The sequence below is a fragment of the Cariama cristata genome, unplaced genomic scaffold, assembly GCF_000690535.1.
Source record: "Cariama cristata isolate BGI_N322 unplaced genomic scaffold, ASM69053v1 scaffold1993, whole genome shotgun sequence".
NCBI classification, from domain to species: Eukaryota; Metazoa; Chordata; class Aves; order Cariamiformes; family Cariamidae; genus Cariama; species Cariama cristata.
The window spans coordinates 38625-59350 of NW_009608744.1; the positions used below are offsets into that span (position 1 = coordinate 38625).

Below are 20726 nucleotides of genomic sequence, written 5' to 3' on the forward strand. Positions count from 1 at the left end.
TTTTTAAAAAATACACTACCAATATAGTAGAGGATGATAAACTGAAGAACAGAAAAACTAACAGAACAACTCTGTCTAGGTACATCAGTGGTTGAGCTCAATTCTCTCCTACTGCAGGCCCAAGTGTCTGAAATTGTACCAAATTTATTCCTGTATACTGGGCAAGATAAATGGATACATTGTAGGCAGGCAGTAGCTATAGTCATTTCAGGATGGCATGTTCACATTAGAATGAACTGGAGATCTCTCTTGTTGCTATTAGCATATATATCTGGCAAGGGTAAATTCATTTAGCAACACTGTAGTTTACAGAATGCTGATGTTGGTAGGGTGCTTTCCACATGTAACAATTTAGAGTTGCTGAGCATGGTTAAATTACCTAGCTAATAATTCTGTCTCCAAATAACTTTGACTTGGATATACTGGAGTATCTAGTAACTGCCATTCGTAGCTTTAAAAAAAAAAAACAAAGTGGAGGAAAAAAATCTGCAGAGAAACTTAAAAGTATTATTTGGCATATTTAATTAAGACCAAATGTTTATCCCCTCTTATGAACCTAAAATATGAATACAGCATATGACATAGCATATTACTGACTATTTGCTACTCAAAATATTCATGTATTCATTCTAGCTTACACCTAGTTCTTAGAGTATAATTTGAGGTGCATCCATTCCCATCACTGCAGAGAAGCAGGTCCTAAGAGAAAATACTCTATTTATACAGTCTTAAAATTCCTGTACCACTGGAAATATTCTGGTAAAGTATTTGAGATAATTTAGTAAAACAGCTCTGGAAAAAAAAACACAAAACAATCAAACTGCAGTTGTAGTTAATCAATACTCACTTAGTATGTTATCTGATATTTCATTCAATTAGTTTTTCTGTTATTTGCTATATGAGTCATATATGTTTTACAAATATCTCGGTAGTATTTTATTAGTATTTATTTGTATCATGCGACTTACTATCTAGTTCCATCTATATTCCCTCTAAATACACATTTTAAATACTAAAATAAACATAAGATAAAGTGTTTGAAAATGTGTATGTTTACAGGAGTTGAGCATCAAACTTGGAGGTTTTGATTGTTTAGGGCTTTTTGTCCCCCAGCTTTCCCCTTCTGATCCCGCAAAGTTTATTCTAGAAAATAGCCCACTGCTTCAATATTCATTAAACTCTCACGGACAATTTTTGAACATCAAGGCTTTTAACAGGGCTCCATAAAACCTTTTATACTAAAAACAGAAGCAAAAAATCAAACCTGAGCCTCTCAACCTCTAACCTTTACTTCTTGATCCACTAAACGGGAATAGCACCATTTAAGCGCTGTTCCTGCTGATCAGCAACAGCTGTTAATTAACAACAACTTTCCTCAAAAGTTATGCACCCATGCGGCAACCACTGATGCTGCTATAATGAGAAGTACACACAAAGTTGGCTGTCTCTCTCCTGCGCTATCTGAAACACACATAATGAGAAACTGGACTGTATATCCAGGTGTTCACAGAATCACAGAACGGTTGGGGTTGGAAGAGACCTCTGGAGATCATCTAGTCCAACCCCCCTGGCAAATGAGGGTCACCTACAGCAAGTTGCACAGGATCGCATCCAGATGGGTTTTGAGTATCTCCAGAGAAGGAGACTCCACAACCTCTCTGGCCAGCCTGTGCCAGAGCTCTGCCACCCTCAAAGTACAGAAGTTCTTCCTCGTATTCAGATGGAACTCCCTGTGTTTCAGTTTGTGCCCATTGCCCCTTAACCTGTCGCTGGGCACCACTGAAAAGAGTCTGGCCCCATCCTCTTGACATCTGCCCTTAAGGTATTTATAAGCATTGATGACATCCCCTCTCCGCCTTCTGTTCTCCACTTACAAAACCTGTGTTCAGTTCACAGCGCTGAACGATTTCTTGAGTGTCCTTTTACCATTAGGGTTCAGCCACAAAGCAATATCAGTTTCCTCTAACAACAAACACAGCACTTAAATTTTCATCCCTTGGCACTAAAGGCAAGGATGACAACTGCCTCAGAGATTCGTAACACTAAGGAAGAATTAAACTCTAGTTTAATGATTAGGCAGCTCAACAGGATTTGGGCTTGCAACCCCTTCCACAAATAGCATTAAAAAGAATAAAAATCAGTAGATCAAAAATCATAGAATCACAGAATTGATTTCGTTGGAAGAGACCTCTGGGATCATCGAGTCCAACTTTTGCCCTAACACCACCATGTCAACTAGACCATGGTACTATGTGCCACGTCCAGTCTTTTCTTAAACACCTCCAGGGACGGTGACTCCACCACCTCCCTGGGCAGCCCATTCCAATGCCTAACGACCCCTTCTGTGAAGAAATGCCTCCTCATTTCTAGCCTGAACTTCCCCTGTCACAGTTTCAGACTATGCCCTCTTGTCCTAATGCTAGTTGCCTGGGAGAAGAGGCTGACACCCACCTCGCTACACCCTCCTTTCACGTAATTGTAGAGAGCGATAAGGTCTCCCCTCAGCCTCCTCTTCTTCAGGCTAAACAACCCCAGCTCCCCCAGCGCTTCCCATAGACCCTCATACCCTCCAGACCCTTCACCAGCTTTGTTACCCTTCTTTGGACATGCTCCAGCACCTCAATGTCTTTCTTAAAGTGTAGGAAAAAAGCCCAAGGTACTTTGGGACAGGACCCAAATTTTAGACAAGTGTCGTAATCCCCAGTGAGAGAACGGTGCTCCCTCTGTGGCCCACTGAGAACTCAGTTAGTTTACAGCAAGTCTGAGCCGCCTCAACAGGAGAGCTTATTTCTCTTCTCTAGAACTAAACAGATAGGTCACTATTTTGCGTAACGTGACCTTCTTATTTGAATCTTTACAGGCAGAGGTGGGAACTGAAACTGTATCTCCCACACGTTAATACTCTAACCATCAAAATCTTTCCTACAGACAGCAAGAAGGAAAAAAAATTACCACCTATTCCCAGCAATGCGATATGCATATCTTGTATTACTTGATGTTAATGAATTTTATAAAGGTAGAAATTGTTCTTGATGTAGAGGGGAAAAAATAAAATCAATACAGAAGGGAAAAAAAAGATCATGTGTTTTATGTTTTAGATAGCAAAAAAACCTTTTGTCATAGTACTTCTTACACATGGCCGAGATAAATTAGAGCCCTCAGGCAAGAGCAGTTTCTAATTCAAAACTGTAGGGTTTTTTTGTTGTTGTTGTTGAAAGGATGTTATTACTACAACTTTCTCCCTTGTCCTCTTTGTTACCTGTCTTCTTAAACTGCAAATGGTCATGGAAACCTATCTTCCTATGTATCTTTAAAGTACCCATCCAAGAAACATCAGTCCTGACAAACACACGGGTAATTCAACACTAATGCAAAAACAAAGCAAACAAACACCTCCCCAAAAATCCCCCCAAAACCCAAACAGTGGAACATCTACCTTCTACAAGACACTTTCACAATTTCAGAGGCCAAAACTTGAGCCGAGGGAAATCTGGTTCCTTTCCAATTCCCCTGTGTTCCCCCAAGTAGTAAGTGCAATGCTAAGTAACAGACTACAAGATTTCAAAGCAGCTTAATTTCTGTCCACTACAAACTTAAGATGGCAGACGGTCAAATTTCAGTTGTTTCTTGTCTGAGGGCTTTGTTCATAAATATTTTTAAGGCATCCTACTAATGATGCTTACTCCCACGGCATCTCCCCAAAAAGTACTACAGAAGACATTCTGTGACCATTTGTAGCTAAATCTTCAATCTATACAGGTATTTACAAACTTATACTGCACTTCTAACATACGATCATGTTAGAAGAGATCAGTAATGCTGCTTTGTATCTGCTCTCTACTTCTCTTAGTGAGGTTTTGTTTGTTTTTAGTGGTGTTTTTTGGGTTTTTTTTAAGTTTTTTTATGAATATGGATATAGATACCCAACAGTACAGAAGACAAGGTCTGCACTTTGAGCAAGCAGTAGTGAGCTTTGCAGTTATTCCTTTCTTTCCATGGTAAGTTCAGAGCAGCTACAGAACAATCCTCAAGAAAGCCCCATCCAGCAGAAGCCCTCTGTCACAACAAGTATCTTTGTTAACAATCACCAAGTTTTTGGGAAATGCCTGTGATCAGGCATTAGTTCTGTTGATCAGTCAATGCTTTCAAGAATTTGGACCCATGCTAACATATACATTCTTCAAAAGCATATTTAAATAAGAGTTATGTGCTTTAACATGTCTTAATCTCCACTAAGGATCTTAAAGGCATACACCATAAGAATATGGACATAATCACACAAAAATATGTATATATTGATGCAGGATGCCATGTCAAGATTTTAGGAGCAATAAACTCAACCATAAATCAGCCCAGATTTTACAAATCCACATCATTGGCTTGTTTAGATGGAAGAAAAATATAGGAACATAACTAGGGAAAAAAAGGAAAAAAGACGTTAAGAAAATTATCTGATAACTTCTCTCTCAAAAAAAAAAAAAAAGAAATCACAGAAGACTGATATACACAGAAGACCATGTAAATCTACTGTGATACACACACATTTTCACCCCACAAAGCCCAATTTGTTGTAAAGTTGTTGGAAGTGCTCATTTCTACTTGGAATATTTTTAAAATTTTTTTGCTGGAGAAATATCCTAGGTGTTAGCCATTTGGACTCTTACTAAAAAGTCAGTGATACTTTAAATGATTTCTGAAATATTACCATTTTAGATGGAAACTACTTTTTGGCAGTTAGTAGCATCCATCTAAATATAATTAGTGAGAAGTATATCTAACTGTTTTATGTTTATCAGTAACTGTTGTTAACTGAATAATTTTTCAGTAGCTCAGTTTTCTTCCTCTGTCAACCACTAAGTAAAGAGATCAAGACAATCAGTATTTTCTTTATCTCAAAGAGGTCTACCAAATCAAAACAGGATGTCATATCAAAGACATTTTATCATTTAAAACATAATGCAAGAAGTTAAAAAGAACCAAATTCATCCAAACAATACATATTCATGTATTATTCAAATGCATAAAGTAAAAGTGAAATACCTTCTTTTAATTTCTTCTCTATAAGAAGCTTAGTAGTATTAGAAGAAACTTTGTATAAGAATTCACAAATAAAGGTGGAATGTGAAGAATCTTCAGAGAAGCCACTTTCAAAACAAGTATCATAGTTTGGGAAATCTATTAAAAGACAAAGGAGTAAGTAACATACAGAACTTCAGTTATATCAGTTATAACCATTTCACCACAGGTCTTTCTAACTGCTTATCTGTAGATACGTAGTTGCTTTGTAGTATCTTTACTATAACACAGATATATCTTACTGATTTATTTTTATAATTAGACTAAAAATCTTACATATTCATTAATAAAACATTGGTTCACATTTGTTACAACATTGTCATTGTTTATCACTGCTTGCCAATGTAATCTAAAATACGGTTTTCTGGTGTACTAAGCATTTACTCTCATCCCTAATGTAAGACACTTCAACAGAAGGGAATTGTTTCTCTTGAGGGTTTATCTAGAAGTTTACCACCAAATCAGGCTGCAGACAGACAATGATTCAGAGATTCACTGTCAACCTGCAATGACCTCCTTTTCTCTGAAGAAAGGAACAAACACTAGCACCAGCACATGGTGATGCTGCCTTGGCTGGAAGATTAAAAGTAGAAAAGACAGAGCCAAGACAAGCAAACTTCTCCTTACAGCCTTAGAACCACTTGAGAGCATAGGTAGCAAAAACCCCATAGCTGCACATTTGCACAGTGACTGAGCTCAACATCTTACGATCCAGTGCCCTGCACTTGTGACAAAGCAATGCTCAGGCAGAACTTAAGGCACCGGGTTTGTTCTAGGAAGCCCTAAATCATTCACTGCTTTTCCCACTAAAACTTTCGTTGTTCAGCCTATGCAGTGTTACTTTGCAAAGTGGCATGAGACAATGGAAAGATTGCTTCAGATACTGTACAGCCCTTTTAAAAGGTAAGCTCAGGCCCATCCATACTCTACAATTTATTCTTTAAGAATAGTTTTCTGTTTTCCAGAGCCTCATAACAGTCACACACTGCAACTAGAACTGTTGACTTTCAAGGCCAAAGTATATCACGTGCTCCAAGTTGTAACAGAAGTTGTGATCTGAAAAAAAAAGAGTTTGCTGGGATAGATCATATTACAGGTTCAAGAGGTGAGTTTTATTTTGGGAAGAGAATTTGGGAAAAAACAGGCATGTCCGTGTGCAGTAGGGGTAGATATAAATTTAATTTATTTTTAAGAAAAAACAAAGCCCCAGACAAATACTTTAGATACATGTTAACTGTATATACCCATTTTTTCTTGTAAAACCCTGATAATATTGGCAGAGCAGATGTTGTTATTATTCTGTGTTATGAATAAGGGTATGAGGTCTATGAGTTATCACTGGCTTTTTTATTATATTTTTAAGTCCTAAACTTGACGTCCGAGCAAAATAAAAGTAACTTGTAGACAATTACATACACTGTCTGCTAAAATACAGTTAACACCATCACAACTCCTCCTCCTCTGTACCACTGTTGTTCAAGTCAATGCCAATTCTTCTTCTGAATTCCTTCCTTCCTTCCCTTTTGCTCAACATAAAATTAGAAGATCAAAACAAAGAGAATGTATCCTACCTGAGAACTTATTATGGTACAGGAATTCCATTTGCAGTCTTTGTCCAGCTTTCTTGGCTAATAAGTATGGAGTACTGTAAACAGGATCACCAGTGGCACACATAGCATCAGCCCCACTAAACAGCAGCATCAGAGTTTCTAGCACATCTTGTTTAACTACAGCAGCACACAGGGCCTTATCATGGGGAGGGAAAATAAGAAGTCTGTTTAAATTGGAAAGTTATTGCCAACAAGTATATGTAAGTTAGATGCAAATCCTTTCACCTCCAATATAGTTCCCCTGCATTTTCAAAGACCATAAACACTGAGAAGTAGCAGGAATCATGAAGTATGGTCTGAATGTAGAAAAAAGCAGCAGCAACAACAAAAAAACCCAAACCCACAACAAAACCATCATCAGCCCAAACCCTGCAAGATGTTGCTGCCACAAGTTTCACTTGGGAAGGATAACATGAATTAACACAACTGGAGGGGAAGCATGTTGTCTATTTATGTGAAAAAAAATCCCCCTCATTTTCCTTCACATACCCAGCTACTAAAGAAAAAATCCTATTATTTGAGAGCTCAAAAGTTCAACCAATGAGACCTGACTTGATCCTTAAACTCGATTATTAGGAAACAGACTGAAATTCATAGGTAATTCTTCAAAACTATGGTCACAGTCAATAAGGCAACTATTCTTCAGGGTACCTTCACACTGGATCATTTTCCTTGAGATTTAAAGATCTCACCACATCCTAAAACATGAATTCCTTTTCATTTTTGTATACACGAAGACAGACAAACATAACAAACTTTTTTTTTTTCCCAAAACATTGGTCCAAAAATCTTAGAACCAGGAGTAGCTACACAATTACAGCAATCTATTCCATAACAATTTCAATGATTTAATATGTATTTAAATTATTTGGTTAATGAATGAGTTTTTCTGAAATTATTAAGGTGGAAGTCACTCAACACATGAAGAGTCCTACTCTAAAATTCAACTGCTCTAATAAACATATAAGCATCCAGTGGGCACGAGATGACAGGGGAGACAGTTCAGTAAAAGTTCTAGAACTATTTGGCAATGACCACCTTATTATATGGTAACTTCATGTCTCTGTAGATAATTTGACCATTACATCTGATATGTTTTCCCTGTAGTTAAATGATTAAGTGACAGATATCCTCCCCAGCCCCTCACCCCTCAACAAAAAACACAGACTATTTTCTGTGGTCTGCAGCTACAATAGTAAATAAAATCTCTTGCACAGCCACTACCAATAAACAAAAAACAATCCAAATGTTTTATTTCGCAAAGACATAAAGAGCTCCCCATGAAGTCCAAAAACGTTTCCCAATTCCAATGAAATGCAGAAAACCTAAATTCAAGCTATACAGTGAGATGGTTCTGTACTTTGACTAAAGATATTTTAATGACAAGTATTCTTATATGCCCTTATTTTAACTTCTTATGTGTACAACCAACATACAACTTATAAAATGTACAGAAAATAATACTTCCTTTTTGACACAATAACCACTGAACAAACGAGACCTCTCTAGTTTAAATCACATTAACTTTTAAATGTTACTGCCTCCCCACAATCTCTGCATACCCTTTGAATTTGACTCATGTAATTGAATGCATTAGCACTGTTATATATAAGCATTGAAACTCTTATATATTCATAAATCCTAAACAATCATGACTCTGAAATCAACAGATATTAGAAGGCAGCCAAATGGACATCAAAAACTACACAGAAATTGATACTTATAATTAGCATGTTCTACTTTATGACTGTAAAGAATTTATTTGTGTTATTTGTGTAAAAGGAAACACAGAGAACACACATTTTCCATCAATTTTAGCTTGTTTCATTTCCAGTTAGCTACAAGCTACTATGTAAGTGTGCATAAGCTACTTTCACCATTGATAACATCAAATCACCTAGTGTACTGGAATGTCAGATGTCAGACACAGAAGGTGTCAAAAACACGTAAAGAAGAAATCCAAAGAAGTGAAGTGGGAATTTGCAACCCTACAGTGTGCATTTGAAGAAAAATAAAGATCCATATTCATTGATGGTTCTGGAAGACATATTACAGGCACCATATAGGTACCATAACCTTCTACAAACAAACAAACTCGAAAAACTAGGAACTAAGAAATCATGAAATGACTCCTGTAAAGGCTCCAAAACAGCCCTTATTCAGCTCTGTGAGAAAGTCACTCAGGATTCTGAATTTATTTCTCACCAGTTTAACAAGATAACCAAATCGCACACAAATTGAATACAATACAAAAGGCATGGTGTGGGCTTACCCATTCTAGTATTACCTTATTCAACTGCTCCTTGGTTTTCTAGGGAAAAGGTGCTTTCCTGAATTTTCCCTCTTTGTATTTTTGTGTAATGAATGCTATCCTTTTTTCTGCAGGGGCATCCATATCCAGCTCTTCATCTGGAGGAAGATTTCCTGCCCAAAAACTGTTTGCCCTCTTATTTCCAATGATGATAAAGAGCTGGATGAAATGCAAGAAAAACATAAGCAAAATAGCATGAAGGAAATGTAGGTAGTCTCTAAATATTAGTTTTCAGCAGCTAAAAGTTGAAAAAGTTATTAAAGAAAATTTCCTGGAGGAGATGGAAGTCTCTCTCAGTCACTGTGCCTATGGTCACCTATAAATGAATAATAAAGTCTGTAGTCATCATTTACCATCAACAGCAACTAAGCTTTACAATGCTAACCAGTTATAATATTTTGGTACATATTAGAAAATGCCAGTAAAAGATCAGAGAAGACTAGCATATGTTTTTAAAAAAAACACTTGACAACCAACCATCTCTCTCAGCACCACTTTTTAACACTCCAAGCAACTAAACTGACAGTGAGAAGTTTCCTTTCTTTTCCCCTTCCCAATATTGCCCATCTATTCATACAGTAGTTTTCAAGATAGAACAAAGACTTAGAATATCACAACATACCTCAATAAGTTCATTGCTCCAAATGCTGGCATCCATTTTTAGACTCCGGACCTTTGAATCTCTTGGTCCTAAAGACCTGTGCTGTCCTGAAAATCCAAGAGTAATTTTACTTAACTAAAGCACTTAAACTGTTTTGATTTTTTTTTCTGCTAACAAAAAAATTCAATGAAGACAGATTTGTTCTAACTGCTATTTTTAAAAAAGGCTGGGTTTGACTTTTGAATAGAAAATAAAAGCACCAGAAAAAAACAAAATTTTAAAAAAAAAGTGGATTGCATCTGACAATAACGAATACACAAAGTAGGCTTTCTGATGTAGAATACTTTGGGAAGGGTTTGTTTTGAAAGAAAGCCTAGTTATAAACTATTTCCCTGAATCTACTGTTTAAGCACATATTTAAATATAAAACATGATAAAACTAGATTTTTAGTAGTAACTGAAAAAGCTATCTCTATTGGTAGTAAAATATGACCTGATATAATAGAACTCCAAATTCATACACTGAAAATTGTTATCCTTTGGCATCCAGCCTTGCAAAAGCCAGTCATTTCCCAGGAAGTGCTAGTGTGTCTTAATTTCCACTAATTGTGAACGTTTATTCATCTGAGGGAAAACAATTACCTTACAGACCTGCCATTCATGCATGGAAGTGCTTTAGAATATGGATGACCTTGGTATTAAAAAAACAAAACTAGAGTTATGTTCACTTTTTGTTTGTCAAAACTTTCACAAGGGTGGCATTGTAAAAATGAAAAAAGCCAATTCAAGGATATACACAGATATGCAAATATGACATTTTGTAGAACCCACACAGGTTGTCATTAATTACTCTACCTGCACACTTCTTACAAATGACAACACAGAGATTGATGGATGCCCAGTCAGGACTGGGAGCTTTACAGTCAGCACAGTTCCTGTTGGACTCATTGAACCAAATCTTCTCAGCTACTTCATAATCAGACAGAGTTTCTGCTATTGATTGCTGCAGTGCTTCAATCCAGTCTTGTTTCTCTCTTTCCGACTCTGCTGTAAAGCTGAAACAATTGACTTTTCTGTGTTATTGATCTTTATTTTAAAGCCCAATTAAAGACAGTCTGTGTCTCTATTATTTATTACATTTGCACCCAGAATCAAAGTCAAAAAAATCTTCATCTACACAGATATAAATACAAAGTCGGAATGTATTATTTTGTATTTTCAGTCAATGAAAACTCCTTCTGGTTTTGTGTTCCGTTTTTAACAAAACCACTACTAGAGTTAGCTACATAGTTTTTGTAATGTTCAAGTTACGTTCCCGAGTTACTTGCAATCTTTTTATGTTACCACATACCAAACTTAAAGCCTGAACTTTAACAAAAGCATAGAACAACGTAAGGAAACACAAAGACTTACTGGGGAGTAAAAATGGACTTGCTAACTACAGCAGCCGAAAAATGCTTTTCATTTAAATTAATCTTTTTGAAAAACATAAATAATAATAAGCAAACACCAACACGGTAATGGCTTAGAGAAAGTCAAAGAGCTAGCTATCTACCACTATGCAAACATTCAAATCACTGATCAAGGCTAATTTACTTGCTACTCTAGTCAACTGAGAATGAAAGGAAATTTTTTGCTAACATTTAGCAAGCGCAGGGAAAAAAGTGATTTCTTCTTCTCCTGTAGTACTGAGATTTCATTCACTAACAAAAGGCTTTAATTAGCATACACTTTTATTTTCTTAATAATCATTACAAGTCACAGCATCAGCCAAAGGTAAACTTTCTACTGATATCAACTGAGGATTTCTACAAGAGATTGCACATAAGTGATTCTTTTCTTTTTGAATAAAATGTTTAATATTAAATGGATGCAGCATTATTTCACTACCGCAGTTTATTATTCTTGAAGATGGAGTCAAGCTGTTAAAGTAACTTTTTTTTTTTTTTCTACCCTTGCACAGAATGAACAAAGGCAGCTACACAAAAGTATAGATCTGTGGGCAGCAGTTTATCATTCTTGAAGATGGAGTCAAGTTGTTAAAGTGACTTTTTTTTTTTTCTACCCTTGCACAGAATGAACAAAGGCAGCTACACAAAAGTATAGATCTGTGGGCACAGGATGTCTAGTCAGGGAGGTAACAAATGAAGCACACAGCTAAAAAAAAAAATAATCTGAGCATTCCTATTAAAATCATTGCCTTTTCATCCAAACTAGGTAAGTCACTGCAGTATGAAGCAAGCACTTCTTTAGTGCATTAGTTATTTGCATATTTTGTAATGTAAATATTAAAGTTCTCACCTAAAGCTTTTATAAGGAGTAATTATTTCAAAAGATTGTTTTGCAGTCCGATCCACTTGTTTTACATTTGCCACATTCATAGGGATTAAAGTGATACCAAATCCTGTCTTAAAATCCTAGGGAAAAGACAATAAAAGTTCAGGGTTTTATCATTCAAGAATCAAACATGCATTGAACAATTAAATCAGCATGGTCCAAAAATCCAAGGTCAACACACATTTTGGCCACAACATGCAAGCTCCTTCTAATTCATTAACAGAAAAACAAACCTATACTAAATTTTGTCCAAACACTATGCTTCTAATTGCTAGAATGACCTTACTTGATTGTTAGTAGGAGAAAAAAATGCACAGTTACTATTAATAAAGGAAAAAAAAGGTTAAATAACAGATTGCATTAAAATATGGATCCAAAACCATTGAATTATCTAGCTTAAATCATGCTTTAGTGATTAAACAATGTTTTTACATCTAAATCTTTCCAATTGACAGCAGGTTTGCTTGCTTTTAAACAGGCTGTTTTAATAAAATAAAATATATTATGCATAAAATTCTTTCTTTAACCTTTGGTTGCTCATGTTTCTGGTGTATTACATGAACTAAACATGTCAAACGTCTTTGAAAAAAAGTCCTATACAGCAGCTAAATTAGACAAAGGGTTATCTGTGACTCAATTATTAGAAATGCTAAGCATTTTTACCTTAAACTAAGAGAAATTATTATTTTTCCCCTGCATGGAACAATGTACTTCAAATAAAAATCAATTTTACACTAACACAGCTGGGAAATAAAAAGTTCAGTGAGCTCTTGTGAGGTGCTCTCAAATGCATGCAGTTTGGAAACACTGGCAGGCAGATATGTTATTTCTGATCTATTCGGAACACCATCAGTACCTCCTACTTAAACCAATTTAGACGTTCATTTAACGGCAGTCACTTCCACAAGTTTAATTTCTGGAAATATTAGCATACTTCTTGGAAACAGTAACTGCATCATAAGCAAAACCAAACTACCTCACTCAAGCAAAAAGCCAAATCCACATATCTTACCATCTGCAAGATGTTCACCAAGTTACCTTTCACATAACAAGTAGTTGGGTATGGGCTGATAAAAATACAAGCACTGGAGAGGAAAAGCTTCAGTTATCTGCCTGTGCAGAAGGGATTGTTTTTCTAGTAAATACATATTTAAACCTGCATCATTGACAAGTTTCTCCTCATAAGATTTTCAAATTTTGTAAGCATTAAAGCTCACATGGAGAAGATGCTTCACAAAAGTATTTTCATTTCATTCCCTTATTTCAGGTATGAGCAAATAAAATTATTATTTTAGCCATGATTGATAAGGCTAAATCTGACATAAAATACACATATGGGTCTACGCAAAAAGTGAAAGTACTAATTATATCACATGAAGCACTGAAGAGAGTTATGCCCCAAAAGGCATTACAGTGTCCATTTTAGGATGAGATTTTTAAAATGCTGTAATTTCCACTAATTAAACATATTATGGGATAAGTCAGCTAATGTCTCCTTGCCAGACTTATTTTTTTTTTTTTTTTTACCTTCTGTTACCTTCGACAGTAATCATGTAGAACTCAGGTGTGGATTTCAGCGCAAACCTTTACAAAAAGGTCTCCTTGCCAGACTTATTAAAAATTATTATTTTTTTTTTTTACCTTCTGTTACCTTCGACAGTAATCATGTAGAACTCAGGTGTGGATTTCAGCGCAAACCTTTACAAAAAGTAGTAACTCTTCAACGAGAACCTTGGTTTAGCCACTCCTCATAGATTACATTTTTTAGTATTTCTACCTTTCTTCTACCCTCGTGTCTTGTAACACAGACATTTTTATTCTCCTCCCTCATCTTCAGCCCCTACCCCATTTTCCTATAAATCAACAGTTTTCATACTGACACATCTGCCTTAGGAGAAAGCAGAGAGTTCTGTGAAGCCCACACAGTCCCTAATTCATCTTCAAAGATCAGTTCTATGTGAAAGGAGTGGGCAGAATAATCTCCTTTTGAGTATGAACTTGACAGCATGCTCTGTAGCAGTGAAGCATTCTTAAAATCAGATATCAACAGTGAGAAAAACAGAAGAATGAAATACAGAGTAAAAAAGAAAGACTGAAGACAGAAAAATACTAAATTTTTATTTCTATTAGCAGCAGTGTCTTAAATCAAATGAACAAAATGAAAAAAAGCCCAACTTTAACTTTCTAGAATGAAATGGTTTGTGCTTCTGAGACGTAAATTGGATGCAAGTTTCATTTTTTGGTTTCAATTATTTCAAATAATTGGCCTCAAGAAGTCCTCATTTTCAAAGAACAGGTAATGACACTATACTTGTATCTGAACAACAGTGCAATGCATTCTTTGTTTATTAAATAACACCTGAATGACTGCCAGAAGCCACGGTTAATAGGAGTTCAATATACTCTTAGGTCCAGATTAGAGTTTACTGAAGGTAAATGACGAACAATGAAGATGATTGAAATAATAACTACCATATTGAGCCAGATCAAAAGTTCACCTAGTACAGTAGCTTCCCTTTGAGCACTTGCTACAGGCAACTGTCATAAAAAGAATCTAAGTAAGAAAAGGTACATTCTCATCTTCCCAAATAAGCTTCCAGCTATCCAAGGACTTCCAGCTCAGAAAGTCCCTGAACAAATAGTTGCAGCAAAGCCACCATACTCACCAGCCATTGACGGCCACATCCTCATGGAATTTAAACAAATTCATGCTTTGAGGCCTCCACAGCATCCTACTTCATAAACTTCCTAAATACTAATTGTGCAAAATAGTAGTTCCTTTTGTGAAAGTATGTTGGGGTTTTTTTGCCTGATAACTGAGAATTTCATTACATGACATTAGAGAAAAGATATGTTAACTAAACTTTATTCATCTACCTATTCCACACTGTTCCTTCTTGAAAATCTCTACCCTATATTCCCTTCAGTCTCTTCTTTTATGCCTTCAAACAGCTAGCTGTGCCCTTTCCTTGGAGTAAAAAGGGAGCAGGCTGCATGAAAGCACCCTTCAGGACGAAGATCCCCCACGTTTATGACTCTGAAGACAGACACTGAACTTTGTTGCACTGAACTTGACAACACAGAACTAAGAAAGCACTCTAGAAACAAAATGCATTGATTTGAAAGTCTTTACCTTTAGCTGGAGCACCAACCCTCCAAAATTTGCACATACCCAGTGTATGAACAATCCCACTGAAGAGATAGTAACTATTATGTTTTAAATTCAGCAAGTGTGTAAGAACTTACAGTACTGAATTTCAGTGTGAGGAATGTCAGAAAGGTTAAGAAATTAGAAGCGAGGAATACACTTTTCAGAATTGAAGATGGTGGCAAATTAACCAATTTCATCAGTACATTAGAGTTATTTTCGTAATGGTCCAAACAAACTCTTTACGGTAACTGTACACTTGGCATAAATTTGGCTTTGTGAGCGACAGGAACACTGGAATCTAATTTTCAAGGTTCAGAACTATATGCTTTCAGGAGTGCAGTCTTGTTCTCTCCTTCAGAAACAGAAGTGGGAATTGGTACAGGGAAGAAAGAAATGCTCCACTTCGAAAGATAAATTCATTCGCTTTGAGTGCACAAGAGGACAATAGGGCCATTCAAGCACTATACAAAATGTACTGACAGCAACACCAACCAGTATCTTTTCAGAGTAAGAATTGTCTTGCTCCTACAGACTGAAAGCTCATTGTTTCAGATAAACTGTGTTACTTTCTGACAAACGAAGAAAAGTTTAAGAAGATTGAAAAATGCACAGAGAAAGCTGAGTTCAGTTTTTTTAAGTACAGGTATGTCTTAAATGTCTATATTTATACTATCTTCATGAATTTGGAGAAAGGTTGAAAAACGGGCTGACAATAAGAGCTTTCTAAAAAAAAAACCAACCAAATTATTTACAAATATAATAATAGATCAAAAGTATTCACTAAACAGCATAGTATTTTTAGCCTTCAGTTAACTAAGAGGGGTAAGTAGTTAACAATGAGATGAGTCCTGGCTTTCTGGTAAGCTGTTGTTCCTTCCTGAAGTAGGAATGATTATAATGTGCAAGTCCTGCTCTCATTATCACCCCTCTGAAAAAGACATAACCTATGAAAACCTGTCATCTGTATACAAACAGTGAAATTATATAACTTCTTTTTTTTTTTAAAGATACCCTTAATGTGCCTATCAGTGTACAAAATTGCTTTCTCTGTTACATATTATCTTTTCATAGGCAAAAGCTCCCCTGAGACAGGCTTTACTGACCTTTCTTCAAATTCTATTCTGGGTGAAATTCAAGGAGCTTCAAAATTAGTCTCATACCTTTTCTAGTATATCACCACTGTTTTACAGACACAGAAATAAACACCAAGGTTGAGGAAAACTTAAGTACATGTATGAATAAAATCATGCAGTTACATCTAAACAAGTCTAATTTTCAGAGTTGCTGAACATGTAACTTTTGGTGTGTTGCCTTAAAAAGACAGGCCTAGGCATCCTTCCATACGGAATTCTTGAACAAATCTGTAATCAGAGGCTGAATCTTATGGCTCTCAGTTAATGAACAGACCTTCTCTATAAAACTACTCTTCTTGTCCCTAGAAAGTTTAATTTTTTTTCTTTATTTTTTCCCTTCCACTCAGTTTTGCACTAGTAACACTTGGGCTGGCATTCTTGTTCATTTAGTCAAACCAAAATTCATCTCAACACAGGAGTTCTAGAACTGCTGCTTGTGTTCCTCAACTTTTACTGTTTTAGCAGTTACAAACATGTCTTTGGATACTCTGCCTTCTATGAATCTACCATTACTTACACAATATATAAAGTTGCTTTTAAAAAAAAAAAACTGCCCTAGGAAAACATCTTGGAAAAATGCAACAGAAACCCTAACCACGATTAAAAGTTTACCCTTACCCCTCATATAAAAATTCTTGGAAATAAATCCCAAGTTTTATTTTAAAGGTTAACTAACTCTATTATTTTCACATTAGAAATATCAGTCCACATTTTCATCTCCGTTTTTTTGCTGGAGGACTACGGGGATAACAGCAACAGCAGAGAAAAAGGAAAATAGCTGCCATGATTTCAAGAGAATGTATTTCTACACACACAGACACATATGCATATACATACATATGTATGTAGCATATTTGTACAGAAGTACAGAACCCTGGAGTACAGAAATAGTACTGGTGTATGCTGGGAGCATAGCACTTTTGGAAATTGCTACATCAACTGAGTATCCCACCGCACATCACTTTCCTTTCTGTGAATTAAGAGATCATGGTGCCTTTGCTTTTTTTGTCTTTGGCTGTCAGATCTTGGGTCATGCAATATTTAAGGGTGTGTGCACGCACACACATATGCTTATATAAAAAACGTTCCAATAATGGTAAGACCAACTGACATCATCTATCTGGACAAAGCATCTGACACCGTCCCACACAACATTCTTGTCTCTAAACTGGAGAGACAGGGATTTGACGGATGGACCACTCGGTGGGTAAGGAATTGGCTGGATGGTCACACTCAAAGAGCTGCAGTCAATGGCTCAATGTGCAAGCGGAGACCAGTGACAAGTGGCGAACCTCAGGGCTCGGTATTGGGACTGGCCCTGTTTAACAGGGGTTTTGAGCAACCTGGTCTACTGGAAGGTGTCCTTGACAATGGCAGGGGGGTTGGAACTATCTTTAAGGTCTTTAAGGTTAAGATGATCTTCAAGGTCCCTTCCAATCAAACCATTCTATGATTCTAAGAGGTACTAGATAGTACAACAGAAGAATATACCACATATAAACATATATATACACACATATATATGCATACTTTTTTTTTGGTAACATTCCTCTTTCTTACCATCCTACCACTAACTTACAAAAAGGCCCATCCATATTTCTGAAACTACTCTTGTCCTTTAATCACAATATCTCTAATTAGAATTCCAAAATATCACCTGACACGCTTCCTTGAATTTACCTTTGCTCTTCGCAATAACTCTTTAGGTTTACTTTGGGGAAGCTACCATGAAGTTTGTGACAATTAGACTGACTTATTTCTGAAAGATCTGAGATTTCCCTTAACAGTTTAACATGATTTAGACTTCTCCTTCATTCTAGCCCCATGGCATTTTATTCTCTTCAAACAACCAAATTGCTCCAGAGATTAAAAGTTAGTAACTAGAATCCTTCAGATAAAGCAACAATAGTTTCTCTCCTCCTTAATTGGAGGTATATATTTCAGCCTTTCCAGCTATTAAGGAAGGCTAATTTCTGCAACAGAAAGGTAGGAAAAATTTCTTTCCATGTCAATGAAAAATTAAGACATATTTATGTATTAGAGCTTGAGAAACAGTGACTAGTAATGCAGAAATTTCTTTGATGATATTAATTCTTCTCCACAAGTTTATATTGATTTCCTCTCCTTGTAAACTATACTTGGACTTAGCCTCCTCAGTTACTTTTCATCAGGCTTTTCAAGTCTTCAGAGACTTACGTGCCTCATCACAGCCTAAAGTCTTTTAATGTAGATTTTAGGTGATAGTTACATATCATGGATTGGAATAAAAACCACCAGAAGTAAAGACGTATGTACTCTCTCTTACAGTCTTCTTAATGAGGTCTAAAAATGAAACCTCAGTGAAGCATACAGTATATAATTACACACACAAAAACATGATGTTAAAAGAACATGAAATTTGCGAACTCAAGCCCTGATGAGCCAGGAGATGCTAGAATTCAAGTTGTCTGTGCATGCTGACTCTGCAGCTCCATACTCATCTGTTACGATATGTGAGGTAGTCACATCATCGGCTTTAGGTTCTTTATTTAGCTAAGCAAAATTCTTGCGTCCCATAACAGAATGACTGAAAAATTATTCAAGTTATTACTGCAAAATATTTTGAAATGACAACCTGATATCCATAATTTTGGAGGTTAAAAAGAAGGAAGAGAGCAAAAGGTGAGAAGGGCCACTTCGATTAGCTCTAGTCAGTGCCATGCAGTAGGCTTGTTTGCAGTGGAGTGTACTGGATATTCTACTAGAGCACATCCTGCTCCACATCACTCCATTGTAAAGAAATCTCATACATGTACTTTGAGATGGCTCTATGACAAAAGCCAACACATAAGAAGTGGGGACAACTAAGAGGTTTGTTTCAAAAATGCATTCCTGACCAACACTCTCAGGTAGTTACAACCTTAGATGTTACTTTTCATAGAAGTTACAAATCTCTCTATTCACTTACTATAGAAGTAATTCAGAATCCTCACTTCAGCAGCTATGTGTGTGTATTCTGCAGTATCAATACTTGATTAGTCACCATCAGACCTATGCCTTGCTTATTGTATGGGATCTAGGACACATGAAGATGAAAGTCCCCTTCCTGTACAGGCTGCAAAACACACACAAAAAAAAAAAAAAAAAGAGGATCACATAATTAAAGTGACTGAATACTACCCTGGAGAGTTAGCTCTTATCTTTGCCTTTGCCAATTTCTACTCAGTGTAAATCAAAAGCCTTAGCATACAGTCATTTCACTGTACATTTTTCATTTCCTAGTACCTGACTTTATGCTCTAGGGTTTGATTTGCAGAACTCCTAAGAACTTCAGCTGAGACCTATGAAAGCAGTATTTTGAGCAGGTATAGTTTGACAGAAAACTATTCCATCCCAACTCCCTATAAAAGACAGAGAAAACAGAGAATGTAAATATATATGGATATTTGAATCGTTCAGTTTCTCAGAACTGTGTGGTCATATGGAGGAGACAATCATGTTCCTTTATCTAGTGGGAACTGATGAAAAATAAGTTAATCATTGTTCCTCAAATAGCCAAACACGGCCATTACTGATTACTTCCTCACATCATCTTTACTGGTGAAGGATTCTTTCTGTAAGGCACTTTTCAACAGTGTGCAATAAAAAAGGCACAGATCACTCCATGAAAAGAAATTAAAATTATCAAAAAGTTACTAAGTAAACAATGCATTGAATTAGGTAGTGATCCTGTGGAAGAAAATAGCATATCATAGTGCCTACTGCACAATACTAAATTGTATAGATTTAATTGGATGAAATTAAGGTTTTCAAACTAAGATCAGTTTTCTCATGTTCAGAGTGGGTGTGCAAATCTGTAATCATGGTAATGTTATTTCACACAGATCCTTTTTGCATTTTCATAGGTGTTTAGCTAAGTTTACGTAATCACAGGAGCATCTGTCTCCCTAACCCCAAGTAAGTTTTTACTCTAGATAGATGCTTGGCTTCAATCATATTCAACGTAATATCTGCCACTGAATACCTCAGATCTTAACAGTATTTCAGGAATGTTAAGTCAGAGCAGTGGACATGGACTCTAAGTTTCCCCACTCCTCTCCTCTCCAGTCCCAGAAGGAAAGGCTTTAGTGTATGGTCACAGTGAATTAAGACAAGATGATACAATCCAGAAAGTGACGTTCAAAGACAACCGCTACAAACAAATACATACATACATAAATTAAAAGTTTCACTTTCTTGGTCCTCAAAACAATGCAAGAAGATGACAAGATAGAGGAGATGAAAAGCTTTAATTCCAAATATTCACAAGTTCCACACTTGTGCAGAAGCAAGCTGAAAGGGAAGGGGAAAATAAAAAAAATCCATGCTGCAACCACACCTTGCCATTACAAATAATTTGCACTCATGCCATTTACTGATGGTCCAATAACTTTTTGTTATTTCTGAAACAATTTGTATGAGTTATTGCATCAATGTAAGGAACTGAATTCTACAAAAAGTTGTACATTTTAGCACAAAGCAATTTAAA

The 20726-nt window shown here is 36.1% G+C and overlaps 1 protein-coding gene across 1 annotated transcript in view; it reads right to left on the reverse strand.

Moving 5' to 3' along the window:
• Positions 1-20726, reverse strand: part of ARAP2 (ArfGAP with RhoGAP domain, ankyrin repeat and PH domain 2) — a gene marked incomplete at both ends in the record, with an annotated part of 79113 nt that overhangs the window by 38193 nt on the left and 20194 nt on the right. Inside the window, 6 exon segments of the mRNA XM_009697238.1 lie at positions 5041-5175; positions 6648-6822; positions 8974-9156; positions 9620-9705; positions 10454-10653; positions 11900-12015. Of these exon segments, the coding sequence (XP_009695540.1) occupies positions 5041-5175; positions 6648-6822; positions 8974-9156; positions 9620-9705; positions 10454-10653; positions 11900-12015 (895 nt within the window).